The sequence below is a fragment of the Hypanus sabinus genome, chromosome 4 (genome assembly GCF_030144855.1).
Source record: "Hypanus sabinus isolate sHypSab1 chromosome 4, sHypSab1.hap1, whole genome shotgun sequence".
In the NCBI taxonomy this organism is placed as follows: Eukaryota; Metazoa; Chordata; class Chondrichthyes; order Myliobatiformes; family Dasyatidae; genus Hypanus; species Hypanus sabinus.
Window position 1 is genome coordinate 63,158,962 of NC_082709.1, and position 19,091 is coordinate 63,178,052.

At 42.5% G+C, this 19,091-nt stretch overlaps 1 protein-coding gene across 9 annotated transcripts in view; it reads right to left on the reverse strand.

Annotated features, from left to right (window-relative positions):
* The window catches only part of LOC132392829 (disintegrin and metalloproteinase domain-containing protein 23-like), a 153,330-nt gene that overhangs the window by 86,244 nt on the left and 47,995 nt on the right, over positions 1-19,091 (reverse strand). For all 9 annotated transcript variants that reach the window (XM_059967280.1, XM_059967277.1, XM_059967276.1 and 6 more), the window contains exons 4-7: positions 15,787-15,850; positions 9,157-9,239; positions 5,503-5,566; positions 1,247-1,316 (exon numbers count right to left, since the gene is read on the reverse strand). In XM_059967280.1, coding sequence (XP_059823263.1) covers positions 1,247-1,316; positions 5,503-5,566; positions 9,157-9,239; positions 15,787-15,850 — 281 coding nt within the window. The remainder of the gene's footprint in view (positions 1-1,246; positions 1,317-5,502; positions 5,567-9,156; positions 9,240-15,786; positions 15,851-19,091) is intronic.

A 19,091-nucleotide genomic window follows, 5' to 3' on the forward strand; every position in this document is an offset into this window, starting at 1 on the left:
AATGCTGTAACTGCATTTGCCTTCCTTACACCAACTCAACCTGCAAATTAACCTTTAGGGAATCCTGCACAAGGACTCTCAAATCTGGCACCTCAGATTTTTGAATTTTCTCTCCATTTATAAAATAGTCTAAGATTTTATTTCAATGCATAGCCATACACTTCTCAACATTGTATTCCATCTGCCGCTTCTTTGCCCATTTTCTAATCTGTCCAAGTCCTTCTGTGGCCTCTTTGTTTCCTCAAAACTACCTGCCCCTGCACCTATCTTCATATCATCTGCAAACTTGGCCACAAAGCCATCAATTCTCTCATCCAAATCATTGACATATAATGTAAAAAGAAGTGGTCTCAATACAGACCCCTGTGGAACTCCACAAGTCACTGGCAGCCAACCAGAAAAGGTTCCTTTTATTCCCACTCTCTTCTCTGTAATATCATGGGCTCTTAATTTGTTAAACAGTCTCATGTGTGACACCTTGTCAAAAGCCTTTTGAAAATCACTGACAAACTGACATATTGTACGTTGTAAAATTTATCGTGTACAGCAGTACAATACAATACATAAAACATACTATAAATTACATTACAAAATTAATAACTAAACAGAGTGGAATCCGATTCATTGGGACACTTTGATTGTAGCTCAACAAGCAACAGCTGATCAACAGGAGCAATTTCTTTAGCCAGAGAGTAGTGAATTTGTGGAAGTCATTGCCACAGACAGCTGCGGAGGCCAAGTTATTTGGTATATTTAAAGTGGAGGCTGTTCATTAGTAAGGGCATCAAAGGTTATGGGAAGAAGTCAGGAGAATGGGGTTGAGAGGGAAAAATAAATCAGCCATGATTGAATGACAGTGCAGACTCGATGGGCCAAATGACCTCATTCTGCTCCTATATGTTATGGTCTCAGAGGTACACAAAGTGTTTCAACAATAGATAACATGGGGAGAAATACAAGGAGCAGAGGAAGGCAAAAAATCCAATCTGATTTGTATTAATAATTTGGTATGTTTTTTTTAAGCAGCACAAATTTGCAAACTTTAACCACACTTGAATATACAAAATTTGTGGGGTCTTGATTCATTGCATGGCACGACCAGTGGGTCAGACAGACTGCCCAGGCCCTGAATGATCCAAGTGCGACTTTTCTCTATTATCTAGAGGAGCGTGGTAATGAGGTGTGGAGAAGGATCTGTAGCAGCGAGCAAAGTTAGCAAAAACCAGGACAACTTGACTGGAATTACTCATGTGTGGAAGCTTGTCCTTCAATCCTACTGGCATCCGATGAATCGTGTGCGGCCTTGACAAATTCTCCTGAAACAAATCCAAAACAACATCCCTTCGTCAGCCATGACATTGTCAAAGGAACACTATTTTACCACACTAGTGTACATTACCACACTAATGAAGTAGGTTTTCAAAGCTTGCAGAGATTTAGGCCAGTTAGAAGAGTGGACTGAAAGATGGCAGATGGAGTTTAATGCTAATAAGTGTGAAGTGCTACATTTTGGTAGGAATAATCAAAATAGGACATACATGGTAAATGGTAGGGCATTGAGGAATGCAGTAGAACAGAGTGATCTAGGAATAATGGTGCATAGTTCCTTGAAGGTGGAATCTCATATGGATAGGGTGGTGAAGAAAGCTTTTGGTATGCTGGCCTTTATAAATCAGAGCATTGAGTATAGGAAAAAAATAAAAACACAAAATGCTGGCAGAACTCAGCAGGCCAGACAGCATCTATGGGAGGTGGTAGTGACGACGTTTCGGGCCGAAACCCTTCATCGGGAGTGAAGTAACATGGGATGGTCGAGGGGGAATAAGAAGTGGGGGGAGGGATAGAGAGCTAGGAAGTGATAGCCCACTTCCCTCCAACCTAGGGAGAAGGTGGAGAATTATGGGAAGTAAAAGAGAAAGAAAGGTAGGGCTGGGGGGAAGATTATAGTGGGGGGGGAAAAGAGAGAGAAAGAGAACCAGACTGAAATAATAGATAGGGATGGGGGTAAGGGTGGGGGGGGGGGGGGCAGGGGTATCAACGGAGGTCTGTGAATTGGATGTTCAAGCCGGCAGGTAGAAGGCTACCCAGGCGGGAGATAAGGTGTTGCTCCATTGACCTGCATGTGGCCTCATCTTGACGGTAGAGGAGGCCATGGACAGACATATCGTAGTGGGAGTAGTCTGTGGAATTGAAGTGTGTGGCCACAGGGAGATCCCGCCACTGCTGGAGGACTGAGCGCCGGTGTTCGGTGAAACGGTCTCACAGTCTGCGGCGGGTCTCCCCAATGTATAAATGGCCACATCGGGAGCACCAGATACAGTATATCACCCCAGTTGACTCGCAGGTGAAATGGTGCCTCACCTGAAAGGACTGTCAGGGGCCTGGGATGGTGGTGAGGGAAGAAGTGTGGGGGCAGGTGTAGCACTTCTTCCGTTTGCAGGGATGAGTGCCCACTGTCCATACTGATTCCATACTGGGGGAAAGAAGTCTCTGGCTATCTGCTCGATCTATGCCTTGTATTATCTTGTACACCTCTATCAAGTCATCTCTCATCCTCCTGTGCTCCAAAGAGAAACACCCCAGCTTGCTCAACCTATCCTCATAAGGCCTGCTCTCTAGTCCGGGCAGCATCCTTTAATGAACATAACTGAATGTCTTCCAGGCCTTTTCTTCTTGCTTTTAGTGATACTTTAAAAAAAAATCAACCAGCCTTAATGTCCTCCTGATGTTAGTCAAGCATTTTATTGATTTTTTTTTGCACTCTCATCTTTTTGTTATGAGCTGTCAGTAGCTGATGAGAACTAATCTTTTTGAAATCTTCAGTTTAAAAATAGCTGAATGACGATTATTTATTAAAAATGCATGAAGATAATATCACCCAAATTATCATAGCAACAGACAAGACCCAGCCCAAGCACAGTATACCCTTCACAGATCAACAAGTAAGCTCTGGAGTACTCCAAACATCAAGCTGGCTTTGCTCAAACATTCCCAAGAGGCCCCCCAGAGAAGTATATGGAATGCTACAGTGGATTATGGGAGCTGATTTCACTGGGGCACAGAATATAGAACAGTGCCATTCTTTGATCTACAGTGTCTGTGCCAACCATTGTGTCAATTAAGACTAATACTACCTGCTGACACATGGCTCATATCTCTCGATTCCTTGCCTGTTAGTGTGCCTAAATGTCTCTTGACTGGTGCTCTCTACTGCAATCACTTCTCTCAACCGGTTCCAAGCACCTACCACTCTGTATAAAACAAAATTGCCTTGTAAATCTTCAAATTTTCTCCCTCTCACCATAAAGCTATGCCCTCTAGTATTTGATATTTCCACCATAGGAAAGAAGAGTCTATCTACCCTGCCAATTCCTCTCAGTTTTATATGCGGTGGATTCTGATTGATTGGGAAATATTGGGACCAGTATTTTGGCCCAAATTAAGTGGCTGCTCCAATAGCTGAATTTTCATGGAAATAGTTAAAAAGGTATTTAAAAAAAGGCAAACTACCATTTAACTGTATATTACTCCCTAATTGTTGTCAAAGGAGGAATTCATCCAGTGCACTGGTACATTCTTTTGATTGACTGTAAATGAACAAAATCTTCACCTATTGTAGATATGGACTGCAATTAATTATACAATGCTCCAAATCTTAATTTTCATTGTAACATTCAAGATTATCATCAATACATTCAGATTCTTTGTAATTTCTAACATGAAGCAGTGAAATCGTTTCATGTTCACTCCCAGCCATCTCTGCCATCTCCAAACCTGAATGCTTGAAACCCCAGTGAGCAAAACCGTTCCAAATTGTCTTCCTGATTATTTCTCACCAACTATCAGCGAAAAAAAATCACTGCTTTCTGAACTCGTGTATGCAACTGATGCTATTCAAAACTGTATACTCTAAGCATGGCGTAGTGTCGATCGGCCACACAAGTGCATGGACCTAATGCTAGTTAGAAACTATTCCACAACAATCTCCTGCACCAATAGAGCAGCATAGTGTCCCAAATAAACAAAGGAAATCCCCGCTATTTTCTCAATTAGTTTTTGTTCTTGGAGATTTGGCTCAAATGAGCAGATGCCCTGATTAACTGATGGCCCAATTAATTGGAATCCACCTGTACTTCCATCAGGTCTTTCTTCAACCTCCACTTTATGTAAAAATAGATTTTTCTTTCAATATTAAGTTTAGAAACATAAAATTTTAAATGACGATGAAAACTGACAGAACTGATGCAGAAACACACTGGGATTTAAAGTTCTCATTCACAAGGACAGCACGCTCATTCCTCTGAACTTCTTTCAACAGTGCAACCTTCCAAAGTCTCGGAACTCCACCAACTTGTATGCACCTTTCCCTGTCACTCCAGTCTGAGTGACTGTGCCTTTACTCCTACCCTGGCCATTACGCTGTGAATCCCTCCCCCCTTCCCAAACACTCTCTCTTTATGACTTGTTCAAACTTAACTCTTGGGCCTGGCTAAGCTCACATAACCTGGCAGAAAGCTGTCTTCAATGCTCAGTGAAGAACACAGAGAATCTTTACTACTTTACAGGTTCTGTAATGACCCACTCTAGAGCGGCTAATAGAGTCACTGCCTTCTGGCTCTGGCTCCAGTGACCCAGGTATAATCCTGATCTTGGATGCTGCCCCTGTGGAGTTTGCATACTCTACTTCTGATCACATGGCTTTCCTTTGGCTTCAGAGCTTTACAACACAGAAACAGTTGTATATGTACACGAATCCTGCACTGATCTCCCTGCACTAATCCCATTTTATTACTCCTATATTCCCAACAACTCAACGAGTCTCTTACACACCTCGGCTGCTGTTAATTAAGCTACCAACATGGGAGCAAACTGGGGCACACAGAGGAAATGCACATGGACACAAGAGAGAACGCATGTTTTCCACACTGACAGCATCCAAGGAGTGGATCCAACCTGGGACAGTGATGCAGCAGCTCTGCTAACTACACCACCGGACTGGACCAGTGACGTACAGATTGGTAGATGAGCTGAGTATAGTATCTTTCGCCGAGAGTGACAGGATCTAGGGGAAGTTGAGGGGAATTTGGGGAGGATAAAGTGAGGTGAATGTAAGGGTTGGTGCAGGATTGGTGCAAATGAGTGGCTGATGATTGGCTCGACTCGATGGGCAGAAGGGCCAGGGTCGATGCTATGAAGTAAACAACAATCCTATGTGACCTGGCCTGCTCTGACTCCATTATTACACAAGCCCATTTGCACTTGGTCTACACTTCTGCGGAGACTCAGGTCCATCAAGGTTACTGTGAAGGACTGACAAGCAGCACTGAGAGAGCACCCTTGACCAGCAGACCCATCACCTTCTAGCATCTGGCAATAAATGTTTCTCTCAACAGCGTCCCATGCCCACAGAGAAATAATCTGTTGACATCCTGCGAAGTCCACCCCACTGGAAAAAGTGCGGCTGTCATCCAAGAGCATGAATGAAAGGAGCTTGGTACCCACCTGAGTATGCGTCTGTGTCAATGGCTCAATGACATACAAGTATTTGCCATCATCAAATATGCCACTGTACGAAGGCAGGGAGGGGTTTAACAGAATAGAGGAGAGGCAGGGAGGGGGGCACAGAGTAAGGGAAGAGGCAGGGAGCGAGGGCACAGAGCAAGGGGAGAGGCAGGGAGGGAGGGCACAGAGAAAGGGGAGAGGCGGGGGGGAAAGAGTGAGAGAGTGGAAGAGGGAGAGGGAACAGGAGAGACAAACAGTGATGGAGAGGGAGCGAGTTTAACAGGGTGTGGGGCAGCAGGAGAGAGAAACAGAGCAAGAGATCACGTTATTAGAAGTGGATGATCCCAACCTCCATCTTATGCCTTGATTCAGCAACAGGGTTCTTTCTCCCAACAATTAAAATCAGAATTTGTTTCAATTTGAGAATTGATTCCACTCATTTGTATCACTCAAGGTCCCAATGATGACCCCCCCCCTCTCCCCACCCCCCTTTGCCATCTGCCAACAATGGCCTGCAGCAAACCAATTTTAGCCAGAGTGTCATACTGGATGCCGAGTAAAACTCTGCCAGCTGGGTTTTCATAACTTGGAATTGGCGATTGTAAAACCACAACAATAACGTTCAAAATGCAGCAGTAAGAACCTTAACCAAAAATGAAAATCTGAGCACGTTTCATCAGTTTTGGTAATATTAATACTGGCTGCCTGTGTCCTTTAGAATCAATTGTAAAATGCTTTTAGTTGTATATAAGGCTCTGAATAATCTAGCTCTTCCATACATTTTGGTGATGCGGCCTTTTGCGCTTATGCACCTAATAATCTGGAATACTCTGCTGACTGAGATACTTTGTACATCAGGTTAGTACTGTGGAGCATTTCACAACACTTCTAAAAGACTACTCTTTAAATTGGCCTACTTTTAGGATGACTTAATGTCTATTGATGTTATATAATTTGGTATGCTTAATTATGTTTGTCTTATGAATTTTAATTTTGTTTCATATTATTTTGACTATATTGATTTATCTTTACAACTTGTGTAAATAATGTTGATCTTAATGTATGAAAGGTGCTATATAAATATAGTTATTATTTTTTATTTTTTCTCAGCTGAGGCATAGGCATGGCCAAACACGCTCATTTCTGAATTGCTAGGAACTTTCAGACCATTCTACTGGTGTTTAGTATTGTGGCTTTCTGAAGATTTACATAAATATTGCTGTGTGGCCCTAATTGTTTAATGTTATTATGTAGTGACCTTGGGAATACACCAGTCATACTATTGGGACAATGTATACCTTATTCAAGTTCCAAAGTCTTTCAAATACTTTTAATTCAGCATATCTTCAGTGCTTTTCACTTATCGATTTCTGTAGATTGTGTGTGTTTGGAAAAGCTATATCAATTAAATAAGCTGTTCCTGCTTGTTTCTCCTGAATTATTATATCCGGACAGTTACTATGGATTGTCTCATCTATAATAACTGATTGGTCATAATATAATTTACAGGATTCGGATTCTAAAACTGGATCAAGCTTGTATTTATAGTACTATGTGAGTTCATTTATGAGCTTGTATTTTAAAGCAAGATTTGATGAATGATGTTTGCAACTTGATTGTTCCTGTGTAAGTAATCAGATTGAGTTAAACTGCTACAGGATCCTGGAATGTATTGGATTATTTTTGTTTTTTCTTGGCATTTTCTACATTTACCATCCTGAATTTGTTGGTCTTTTATTATTTATTTTTGATAATTTTTTTGTGTTAACTACCTCATCCTGTATTGCCACGAGGAATACTGAGAAGAGGTCTCCAACTCTGAGCCAGGAGTTTGACAATTTCTTGTCAACATCTAGACTGCTCAGATAGTGGGCATATCTTCCATGGAGGGTCATGCTCTTCCATTAGTTAACTTTCTCTTCAATAGTGATAAATGTCTTCATTTTTCTGGGTTGTGCTCCACGTTTAGTGATGTATACTTCCTGTTTTCATTGATGAAAGTACATCCTTTGAAGTTTTATCTGACTGCTGTGCTGATTTTTAATATCTATTATTCCTTTTCCCCCTTCTGTCATAGGTAGTGTTAATCTAAGTGCATGTACATAATGTTTTCTGAAATTTGTCACTTCAGTTCTTTTTTTCTTCATAAATTTTCCAGATCAGTTTTGGACCAAGGTATTACACCAAAAGAATATGATAATATGGGTATAGTGAAAGCTTTTATAGCCTTTGTTATCTTTTCACTACTGAGCTCTGTTTGGCAGATTTTCTTAAGCCTTGAAGTAAATTCTGACAAAGGTTTTTCTTTTATCACACTATCATCTATTTTCTTTCCTTGTTGATATCCCAGATACTTATATGTTTCATACTCATTCTTCGGCTAAATTGTATCCTGCTGCAATGTTTTGTATTCTATTAGCTCTATTGCACCTGTCTTTATGTTTAATGCTCTGCATTTATCCAGTCCAAAATCCATGTTTATTAATTATTATTATTATTATTAAGAAAACCTGGGCTGAAGAAACCAGGTTTGTCAGGATTAATAAAGCACATAATTCACTTAATCTGAAAATGCTGGGGATACTCAACCGGTCAAGTAGCAGCTATGGAGAGAGAAATTCTGTCAGTGTTTCAGGTCAACAACCTGATATAAGGACACAAAATCATCCCAGATGATTGGATCAGAGGGTTGTGAGGCACAAGGTGGGGTGGGGTGGGGTGGGGGGAGAATGGAAGGTTTGCAGAGAGTAGATTGAGTTGGGAGGTGGGAGGGAGCCGTTTACAGAGTACTCTGGTCTGAAACAGGAAATTGGCAAGGTTTAAGGCTAATGTTAAATTAGAAGTCATTTTCCCCAGCACTTGACCAAGGGCCAGAGGCTGACAGCACCTGTCCTTGCTGATATAGATGCAGGCGTAAAAGGTAGTGAAGGGTCAATCTTCCAGTTTATTCTTCAGAGACAGAATGATGCTGGGGTTCAATTCCACAATTTCTGTAATCCTCAAGGAAAAAAAACATTCTAGGCATCACAAAAGCCAGTCATCCTTCTGTGATAGTCACGACTCACTGCGACACTTCCAATGGAGAATGCCAACAAGACCATCAGGTATTATACCACCCATAACTATTACATCTCTCTCACCCTTGGGTGCCAACATACGTGATGGCCTATCCCTTGCCCCATATAACTTCACTGCCCACCCCAAGGCAAAACCTAGTTCCATTGGTGCTGGAAGCTAGGCAGGAAGTTGTGCTTACAAAACAGGCAGCCTCCAGAACCTGCCTGAGCTCCGCAGGGGCTTGGCTAGGAGTCTTTGAGGCTTCCCTTTGGATTTACACTTTCTACGATCAGAGAGAGGGTGGAAAGGGTGTGGATGGACAGCAAGAGGAATCATACGCAGTGCAAAAAGCAGCATCTTAAACTTAAGACTTTACAATTACTCCATTACACACATTGATTCTCTCTCCTCAAAGCCTCCATCCCTTCAGATAGCAAACTTGCCACTTTAGAGACGATATTCTAATCAGCATGGAATAGATGCAGGAGACGTGTGCTACCAAGCAACCCTTCCCCTTGGAACCCGCCAGGCAACCCAGCATGAATACATCGAGCACCACATGCAGCATTATCAGACAGAGCTCGCGCTCTTACTTACTGTAGCCCATCGCAAGTGGACAGAGCGACCTTGGACCCTGCGTTCCCCCGTATCTCCCCATGGTAGTAACAGTGTTCACCCCCCTGCAGGGAAACAGCAAATCAGAAAGAATGCCGTTAGGACACAGAGAGGTTAAACCACACTCAGGTGCCACCACCTTACCAATGCAAGAGCTGTTCCCAAGGAATTAAAAAGCAAAAAAAAAAACTACAGGCACTGGAGTAAAAATGAAAAATGCTTGATACTCAGATCAGGCAGCATCTGTGGGGGGAGAGAGAGGGACAGAGAGTTAACAAAGTCCAATGATGGGTCTTGTGTTGGAAGCATCATTTTTCTTTCCATTAATGCTGCCCGACTTGCTGAGCATTTCCAGAATTCTCTATTTTTTTATTCTATCCAAATTTACTCCCCACTGTCATGTAACATTAGCTAGTGGTTTTAAAATAATGAAATACTCTGCTGTTCAGAAGCTAAGTGAATAAATGCATTTAAATCCAGAAGAAGGGTCTCAACCTGAAACGTTGGCTGCCCACTTCCCTCCACACATGCTGCCTTCAGCACCTTGTCTGTTGCTCCAGATTCCAACATCTACAGTCTCTTGTGTCTCTGCTCTGTTAACAGCATTTAAAATACTACATTACAGTGCAGTGTCTCTAAACAAAATTAAAAAATCAACTGATATTAATTCGTCATTTTATCTCCAACATTACTCGCTCTTATTTTAGAATCATATCTCCAAACACCTTAACAATTTGCCCTTACAGTCTTGTTCTCACCACATCAAATTATAGGTTTAGAAAGCATGATTTTTATTTAAAATGTACACCACTACTCAAAATTGCTAGGGTAAGAACTATGTTAATTCCACCAGCCCTGGGACACATTTTTAGCTTGAAGTGATTTGGATATTCACCAAAGAAATGATACTCACAAATGGCTGAATAGCCAATCCAATAAGGTTTACTGGCTAGTGAACACCAACGAGAGGCTGTCATTGCCAGAAAAAGGATATATATAGTGTTTCATGCATCAGAATTACACCTCCAGAGTCCATATTATTATCTCATCCAAAGGACATTATCTCCATCAGCATTGCACTCCCCTAGCAACAGCCTGAGTGAGCTTAAGTGATTGGGCAATCAACTTCTGTTGGCAGCGTCTTTTGCAAAAAGCAGTGATCTGCTAGACATGAACCTTCAACAGGCAGATGAAGCCAGTTCTACTTCTCTGAGTCTTCCTTGCCTCGCCAGGGTTTAGAGGGAGATGGTCCAAATGCAGGCAAATGGGCCTAGTTCAAGAAGGCACCTTGGTTTGTTATGGCCAAATCAGTTTGAAGGGCCCGTTTGCATGCTGTGTAATTCTGTTACTGTAGAATAGATAAATAAAACAAGTTGCATGACTCTTAGCAGTGATGTATAGAGAGATCCTGGGATACAAATCCACATCACCCGGTGAGTGACAATATAGATGGAATAGGGTGGAACAGAAGGTTTCTTTTTTGGCCAGCATGTTGAATACAAAATTTGGTCAGACATGTGGCAGCCATACAAACTTTTAGTTAGGCCACATTTGGAGTATTATGTGGTGGCTGCATTACAGGAAGGACATAGAGGCTTTGAAGAGGGTGCAGAAGAAGTTCACCAGATTGTCGTCTGGATGAAACTACAGGTGGAAGTTAGACTGATTTGGATTGTCTGCTCCTGAGCATCAGGGGCTTAGGAGAAACCTGAAAGAACTACAGTATATAAATTACGTTAAAGGCACAGACACCGCAGATAGCCAGATTCTTTTTCCCAGGTGGAGATACCAAATACCATAGCATGTCACTTTAAGGAGAGGAATGGGGGGAGGGGGAAAGCGGCACGATGTTTAAAGATTTATAAAGCAATTAATTTTGTAGACTGTGGTGGTAGGTGCCTGGAATGCATGCCTATAGAAAATAGATAAGCAGCTACTAGCAGTAAAGTTGAAGATGAATTCAAATAGACACATGAACAGGCAGGGAGTCAAAGGAGGCAGACCATGTGCAAAGATTAGTTTAAACTGGCATCATGGTCAGTACAGACATTGTGGGTTGAAGGGCCTAAATCTGTGCTGTACACTTCTGTGTTCTATGTTAAAGTGGGAGAGACTGGGCTGAGAGTTCGGTGGAGCACTGTGAAAATCCAAGGGCAAACAGCATGGCCACCTATCATATAAATGTCCACAATTCACTGCCTGCCATAGGGTCCCATTCTCATATTTTCTTAAAGTGAAGGAAGCTATTCAGTCCATGGAATTCTTGCTGGCTCTTAGAGCAATCTCTTCCCCTGTTTATTTCCCTACTCTCTTTCACAAGCCCACCAGATCTCCTCTCAGTCTCCTGCCACCCATATACACCAAGAGCAAGCTGCAATTGCCCATCACCCCAACAACTGCACATCTTTGGAATGTGGGAGAAAACGGGCTGTAGCCCATTGATGGCATCCTCACCAGGAGGGAAGGGTTAAAGAGATGACGGCAGCACTGTGCAGACAGCAGGTCTGAGGCTGAGCCGGTCACCTTGACAATGCAAGCCCAGGTGTGCACTGACGTCCCAAGGAAGGATCGTTAGGATAATTTCCCCTCACTCTGCACACTAACTCAATGCTTACTGCTACAGTTTGTGCCCTGCCTTCGTATCACTCATATCAGCAACCTGCAAGTTGTCAGTGCAAGCAAAATTTCCTTCTGTTTTGCAGATTCTCTTATAATGTGCACACTCAGCACCATCTCTCCCACAATGTGCCACAGCCTGGCAGCAGGAATCTGCAGGGGTCACGTTAACTCTGCAGCTTCAGCACTCTGACAATGCCCAAGCCTGGCTATTCCGCCACTTTCCTGCCTCGATTCCACCTCTGTGATCCAGGCTTCAATCAATCTCTGTTCACCCCACTCCTGACCATAAGCACTACTCAGATACCCAAGTATCACATCGGGAACTCCTCAACTTAAAGTCATCGCTGTGTGCCAGTGCCTACAACCTCTTGCAGCCTTGTGACCCTGCAGAACCACTCTAATACTCTTCCACGTCCCACCCATTAAACCTATGCTGAGTCCAAAGGACATTCTCCCACCTGTTTCCGGTCCCATTCCTGAAACGCTTCGTAGAATCAGAATCAGGTTTATTATCACTGACACATATCCTGTTGTTGGTTCACAGCAGCAGTACAGCGCAATACACAAAATATCCTATAAATTACAGTGACTATGTATCGAGAAAAATCAGTAAGTAGAGCAAAAAATAAGTGTTCAAGGGTTCATTGTCTTTTCAGAAAGCTGATGGTGGAGAATCAGTTTAATACCACTGGTATATGCCGTGAAATTTGTTGTTTTGTGGGTAGCAGTAATGTTTTATATATTGCAAAAAGAAAGCAAAAATAGTGAGGTAGTGCTCATCGGTTGATTCATTATCCACTCAGAAATCTGTTGGCTGAGGGGAAGAAGCTGAACTTGCAATGATTAGTGTGTGTCTTCAGGCTCTAGTACCTCTTCCTCGCTGATGGTAACACTAATGAGAAAAGGGCATGTTCTGGGTGGCATTGGTCCTATGCCATTTTTTTTTGAGGCATTGCCTTTTGAAAATGTCTTCAGTGGTGTGGAGGCTGGTGCCCACAATGGAGTTGGCTGAGTTTTCAACCCTCTGCAGCTTTTTCCAATCCTGTGCAGTGGTCCCTGCTTACCAGACAGAGATGGAACCTGCCACTATGACTAAATGTGGATCAATGTGAATTATTTTTTGAAGATCTGGGAGTATAGCTGGGAAAACCTTTGAGATATATCATTTCACTGAAATGGATGCAAACCTGGGCCAACAAACCAGAGGCTTCCTTGCTTCCACACCTGTAGGCTTCTGTTCCATTCCATGCTAAATGGAGTGGCACAGAGTGGCACTGCCTCACAATTCTGGAGACCCGAGTTCAATACTGACTTCCACCATTGTGGAGTCTACATATTCTCCCCAATGACTGAAGAGCTTCCTCCCACACCCCAAAGTACAGGATGGTAGGTCAACTGGCCACCGTGTGTGGGCGAGTGGTAGATTTCTCTTTGGGACGGAAATGCGGAGAGAATAAAGTTAGGATACCACCAGTGGTTATAATTGGCACAGTCCCAATGGGCTGAAGGGACAGTTTCCCTGCTATGTAACAATGACTAACACTGGAAACCAAAATGAAAACACTTGAAATAAACACTAACTGCTTGACTGAACAGACAGTGTCTGTGGAGAGAGAAAGGACTGATGTTTGCGGTTAACTCTACCACTCTCTCCATGATTGCTATCCGAGTATTCCCTACATTTATAAATTTCATTCATTACTTTGGAGGAACATCTCCCACAGAGGGTGAAGTGACTGACAACAGACTGATGGAGAAGCAGCCAAGTTCACTCCACACTGCAGGGTGAGCCAATGCAGACTCTGCCCTTTGCAGTTTCTTGGACAATTTCACTTCTGCTCCCTCGCAAGACCATGCCAAAGCAAGTTAGGCACACTGGGAGGCTGTAGCTGTAGGTTTATAAGAGTGAAGTTTTATAAAATGGTCCATAAAATAAATAAAAATGGTAGGCGGTGACGACTTAATACCAAGCAGTGCAGTTGCTGCCGCCAAAACCTTCGCATCATAAGCTTCCACCACCAATTGCCGCTGCTGTAAATTTGCATAGTACTTCACGTTTCAGCTTAATCCTTTGCCTGAACTTCTGCATTAGTGGCCAAAATATATCAAGGTACAGAAACTATACTGAGTAATATGAATGATTATTAAAACAGGGGATCTGAGTGTCTCTCAGCCACCGAGACAGAGGTACTGCAGACAACACTGATCTCAAGCCCCACTACCCACTCTTCTGAACACTCTCCTCAAAATTTCTCCTCCTACATCTCACCCACATAACTTGTCTTCTCTTCTCTGATGACTCCCTCTGGCCTGCCTTACCTATGATTTTGGACCCCCAATATCTGTCTGATCCAAGTGGCTACCATTTCTGTCCATCAACTCTATTTTGGCTCACATACCAGTGTCATACCCCCTGACCCATCCCATTTCCCCATCAGCTATTCTCTCCCATCTCAACTCCCCCCTCCCATCAAGAAGTACCCTGGTGTTATTTGAATATTGTTGATATTCAAGCAGTAACAAGTAACAAGTTATCAACGTGGATTGTAAACTGCAGGCAGTAACGTGAAGTTAAAAGCACACCTTTGCACTGTCTGTGGAGCACAGGCTGGCCCACACACCAAGAGATACGATTGGCAAAATGGTGATCACATGATGTTTGCATATGCATCAGCCAACTTTTAAGACAATGGGGTTGTGTTAATCGGCCTGCTTCAATCCAGGGCTTGAGTAATGGACTTAATTCACCTACATCATTCTAAACAAGGTCAAGAAGTTTGCAGACCAGAGCAGGTACTATCACTCAGCTCTATCAATACTTGGATATTTGACTCTGCCGTAAGAGGTTTTTAAAAATATCTGTGTTAATAATGAGTTTCTCCCAGCAAGGGTGTCTTATCAATTACAATGTGCTTCCATTGTAAATACTGTACCTCAAAGGAACTACTTGTCAACCCAAAGTATTGAAGTAAACAATGTCGTTGTAACAATTGAAATTATATTGAATCACCAGCTGTTATCTTTGATCTTCAGAGTATAAGAATGTGATGTACCTTGAGTTTGTAGGGCGGAGGAAACTCTACATAGAAGGTCTCCATGAGAATGTCTATTTGTCATGATGAATAACATGACAAATATGTTATTCCACATATCCAGTGACTGTAGTCATAACACCCCCCAACTTATTATAATATTCTCTCCCGAAAGAATGAAATAAGTCAAAAGTGCCCAACTCCCCAAACCCCCCCCCCCCATATCCCATTCACCCATTGACCCTGATGAAGAACAGAACTCAGACACTGCCCCAACTCCTTGGGAAATCACAGCGCAATCTTTTCTACAGAACATCTTCACACAATGAGGAATGCAAACCTGCAATTGTCCCTGCCAACCCTTTGAAAGTGGGAGTGAAAGCCGGGGGGGCGGGGGTTAGAGTAGTAGTAAGAGACCTCAGTAGGAAGAACTACTAAACCATTAAGGACTTGAGATTCAGACCAATCATAGTTGTGACTGAAACTAGCCCTTCAGCCCACCAAGTCTGCGCCAACCATTGGCTACCCATATCCTCTAATCCCATTTTATTCTCCCTATATTCCCATGAGCTTCCTTCAGATTTTACCACCCATCTACACAACAGGGGACTATCTGAAATGGCCAATTAACCTACCAGCCCTCACATCTTTGGGATGTGGAAGGAATCCAGAGCATCCAAGGGGGAACAGGGAATCTCAACACAGACAGCAGCAAGGGTTAGCAGCAAAGGACCTAAGCAGCGAGGCAGAGGACCAACCCACTAAGCTACTGTACCACCGTGAATGAGACAACAAAGCTGAATGGGGTACTGTACTCTTGTTCCTCTGTTACCAAGGAGTGCAGTGGCACAGTTGTTAGCTTCCAGACCAACCTATCCAGCCATCATGTCCCAGTTCCATTCATTCAGACTCACTTCTCCCTGCACCCTGCCTACCTTAGAGTAATTAAATCATGGCTTACCTTTGAAAGGAAAACCTTTTGCTTTTCATAATGTATTTCCTTGTAATCAGAGGACAGGAGATTACTGTGGGGAAAGAGAAGAACAGAAAGTAGTTAGCAGAGAAATGGTCACAGCCTCTGCTGATCGAACTGCAATGAACTGCAATACAAGGCCACTCATTACTTTGAATATCAAAGGTTATTCACTGCTAAAGAAGCACCTGAAATTTAGTGTGGAGGGGGGACATACCACAGAGACTGGAAATAACTACTGGCTTTTGCAGAGTGAAAAAACCACTTCAGGTCAAAGAGCCTTCATCTGTTCTGCTAAGCCTATAAGAAGTGGTGGATACTGCTGACTTTATCACAGGAAAAGCTCTCCTCACCACTGAGCATACTTCCAAATAGTGCTACCATAAGAAAGCAGCACCCATCAAGGACGCCCACCATCCAGGCCATGTTCTCTTCTCACTGCTGCCATCAGAAGGAGGTGCAGGAGCCTTAGGTCCCACACCACCAAGTTCAGGAAGCTGTTACACTTCAACCATCAGGCTCCTGAACCAAGCGTGGACAACTTCACTTACTACAACACTGAACTGATCACTGAACACAACCTATATGGACTCACTTCCAAAGATTATACAACTCATGTTCTCAGTATTTTACACTTATATTATTATTATTTGTTTTTTTGTTTGTTTTGCACAGTTTGACTTCTTTTCCACATTGGTTGCTTGACAATCTTTGTGTGTAGTTTTTCATTGATTCTATTGTCTTTCTTTGTTCTATTGCAAATGTCTGCAAGAAAACGACACATGTATTTTGATAATAAATTTACTTTGAATCTTGAAGTGCTTCCAACATTCTCTTCTTTACCTTAACTTGTCATTACAACTGCAAGAAGAAAGAGTGATGCAGACACAAGAGACTGTTGATGCTGGAAAGTGGAACACAAACCACCTGCTGAATGAACAGCAAGTTGAGCAGCGCCTGTGGGGGAAAAACTAAAATCATGCATCAGGAAAGAATGATGATGCACAAAATTTGTGTAAGTACAACACAGTTGTATTCTTTTTCTGGTAGAGATTTTAATGAGTCCCATTACCTCTCTTGCTCCACCCCATAATATAATCAATTCTCTGAACTACTACTGTACTGTATATGCTTTGATCACAATTATAGGCAATGAAGCCTCAAATAACTTGTCGTAGTGGAAAACATTTTGCCATGCAATCGATCCTCTTGAAGCCATTCTTGATGTTTGTCATCTCTTAAACTTCATAACAACTCAAGCCAAGTGAGAGCATTATGTCCCTCTCCTCCTACATCAGTCCTACTTCTCACCTCCGGGACCATGACCTTGCGTGATTTAGCGAAACTAAACATGATGAACTTTCAACTCACAAACCTGCTTTCAATTTCCAGGTATGCATAATTCAGTGGGAGAAATACATTCCATCAACTCTCTCTAATCTTTATACCTGCCAGCTTAAATTGATGCTCCTAGCCTCTCTCTGTAAGTCCCTAATCATAGGCACATTTCCTGTAAATCTCTTCTGCTATCTTCCATTGTACATGATGCCCACAGTCAAATACAATGCTTCAGTCCAAACCTGATCATAATTTTTTTTTAAACAAAGGCTTATATTTTTATCAGAGATCCACTATATCCAGTTCAACCATTTCCCCATATTTGGTCTTCTATGCCTTGGTGAGTCAAGTGCTTGTCCATGTTGTGAGAGTAACTGCTTCCACCACCTCATGCAGCACATTCCTGATACCAATCATTTGATATCAAGATACCAGATACCAAGAATGGTATTTCTTTAAAACAAAAGAAACCCTCTCACCCCACCACCTTTAAGGACTGATGTAAATCGAGTGCCATGTCTTTTAAAACAATCCCATATAGTTCATACAATTCCTGAATATTTTCTTTCAAAGATTCTACAACTCAAGTTCTCAGTATTATTTATTTGTATTTTTTGTTGTATTTGCACAATTTTACATCTGGTTGCAACCACGACGTGCTTACTTCAGCAATCTGCCCTTCCACCACTGCCCACCTCCTTTGCTTTATCTAGATGCCATACTTTGTGTATCGAGTTCCATGCCAATTTTGTTGAAACACATCATGATTATGCAAGACTTGATTAGATTTGGCCAGGTACTTTGCAAAAGAGAACTGTATTAGCATTCGTGCACTCTAAATGACCAAAAATGTGAACAGGATAACACACAGCACCATTCCATAAGATTGCCCCCTCCTCATTGCAGAAGAACAGATGTGATATCTCATCTTTCCTTATTGTTGTGCAATGTTCCAGTGAGTTCAGCCTGTCCTCTGGAGCTGAGTGGTGTTTCCACGTTCGCCCTGTGACCCTGCAGATTTCCTCTGGGTTTCCAACCACATTTCAAAGATAGGAGCCAAATTAGACCATTCAGCCCACTGAGTCTGCACCACCATTCCATTATGGCCGATTTATTACCCCTCTCAACCCCGTTCTCCTGCCTTCTCCCATAATCACTGACACCCTTACTAATCAAGAACCTACCAACCTCGACTTTAAATATACCCAATGACTTGGCCTGCACAGCCATTTATGGCAATGAATTCTGCTGATTCACCACCCTCTGGCTAAAGAAATTCCTTCTCATCTCTGTTCCAAAGGGATGTCCTTGTATACTGAGCCTGTGCCCCAAAGTCCTAGATTCCCCCCACTATAGGGAGCATCCTCTCCACATCCACTCTCTCTAGGCCTTTCAATATTCTATAGGTTTCAAAGAGATCCCCCTCATTCCTCTAAACTAGCACAAGCCAGTGCCATTAAATGCTCCATATTTATGAACCCTATCATTCCCAGGATCACTTTTGTGAAACTCCTCTTAACCCTAACAATAACAGCATATACTTTCTTAGATAGGGGCCCAAAACTGTTTGCAATGCTCCAAATGTGGTCTGACCAATGGCTTATAAAGCCTCAGAATTACATCCTTGCTTTTATATTCTAGCCTTCTCAAAATGAATGTTAACATTGCATTTGCTTTGCTACCACCAACTTAACCTGCTTTGTCAAAGGCAGGTCGTGCCTTACGAGCCTGATTGTATTTTTTGAGGATGTGATGAAGCACATTGATGAAGGTACAGCTATAGATGTAGTGTAAATGGATTTCAGCAAGGCATTTGATAAGGTACCCCATGCAAGGCTTATTGAGAAAGTAAGGAGGCATGGGATCCAAGGGGACATTGCTTTGTGGATCCAGATCTGACTTGCCCACAGAAGGCAAAGAGTGGTTGTTGATACATCATATTCTGCATGGAGATC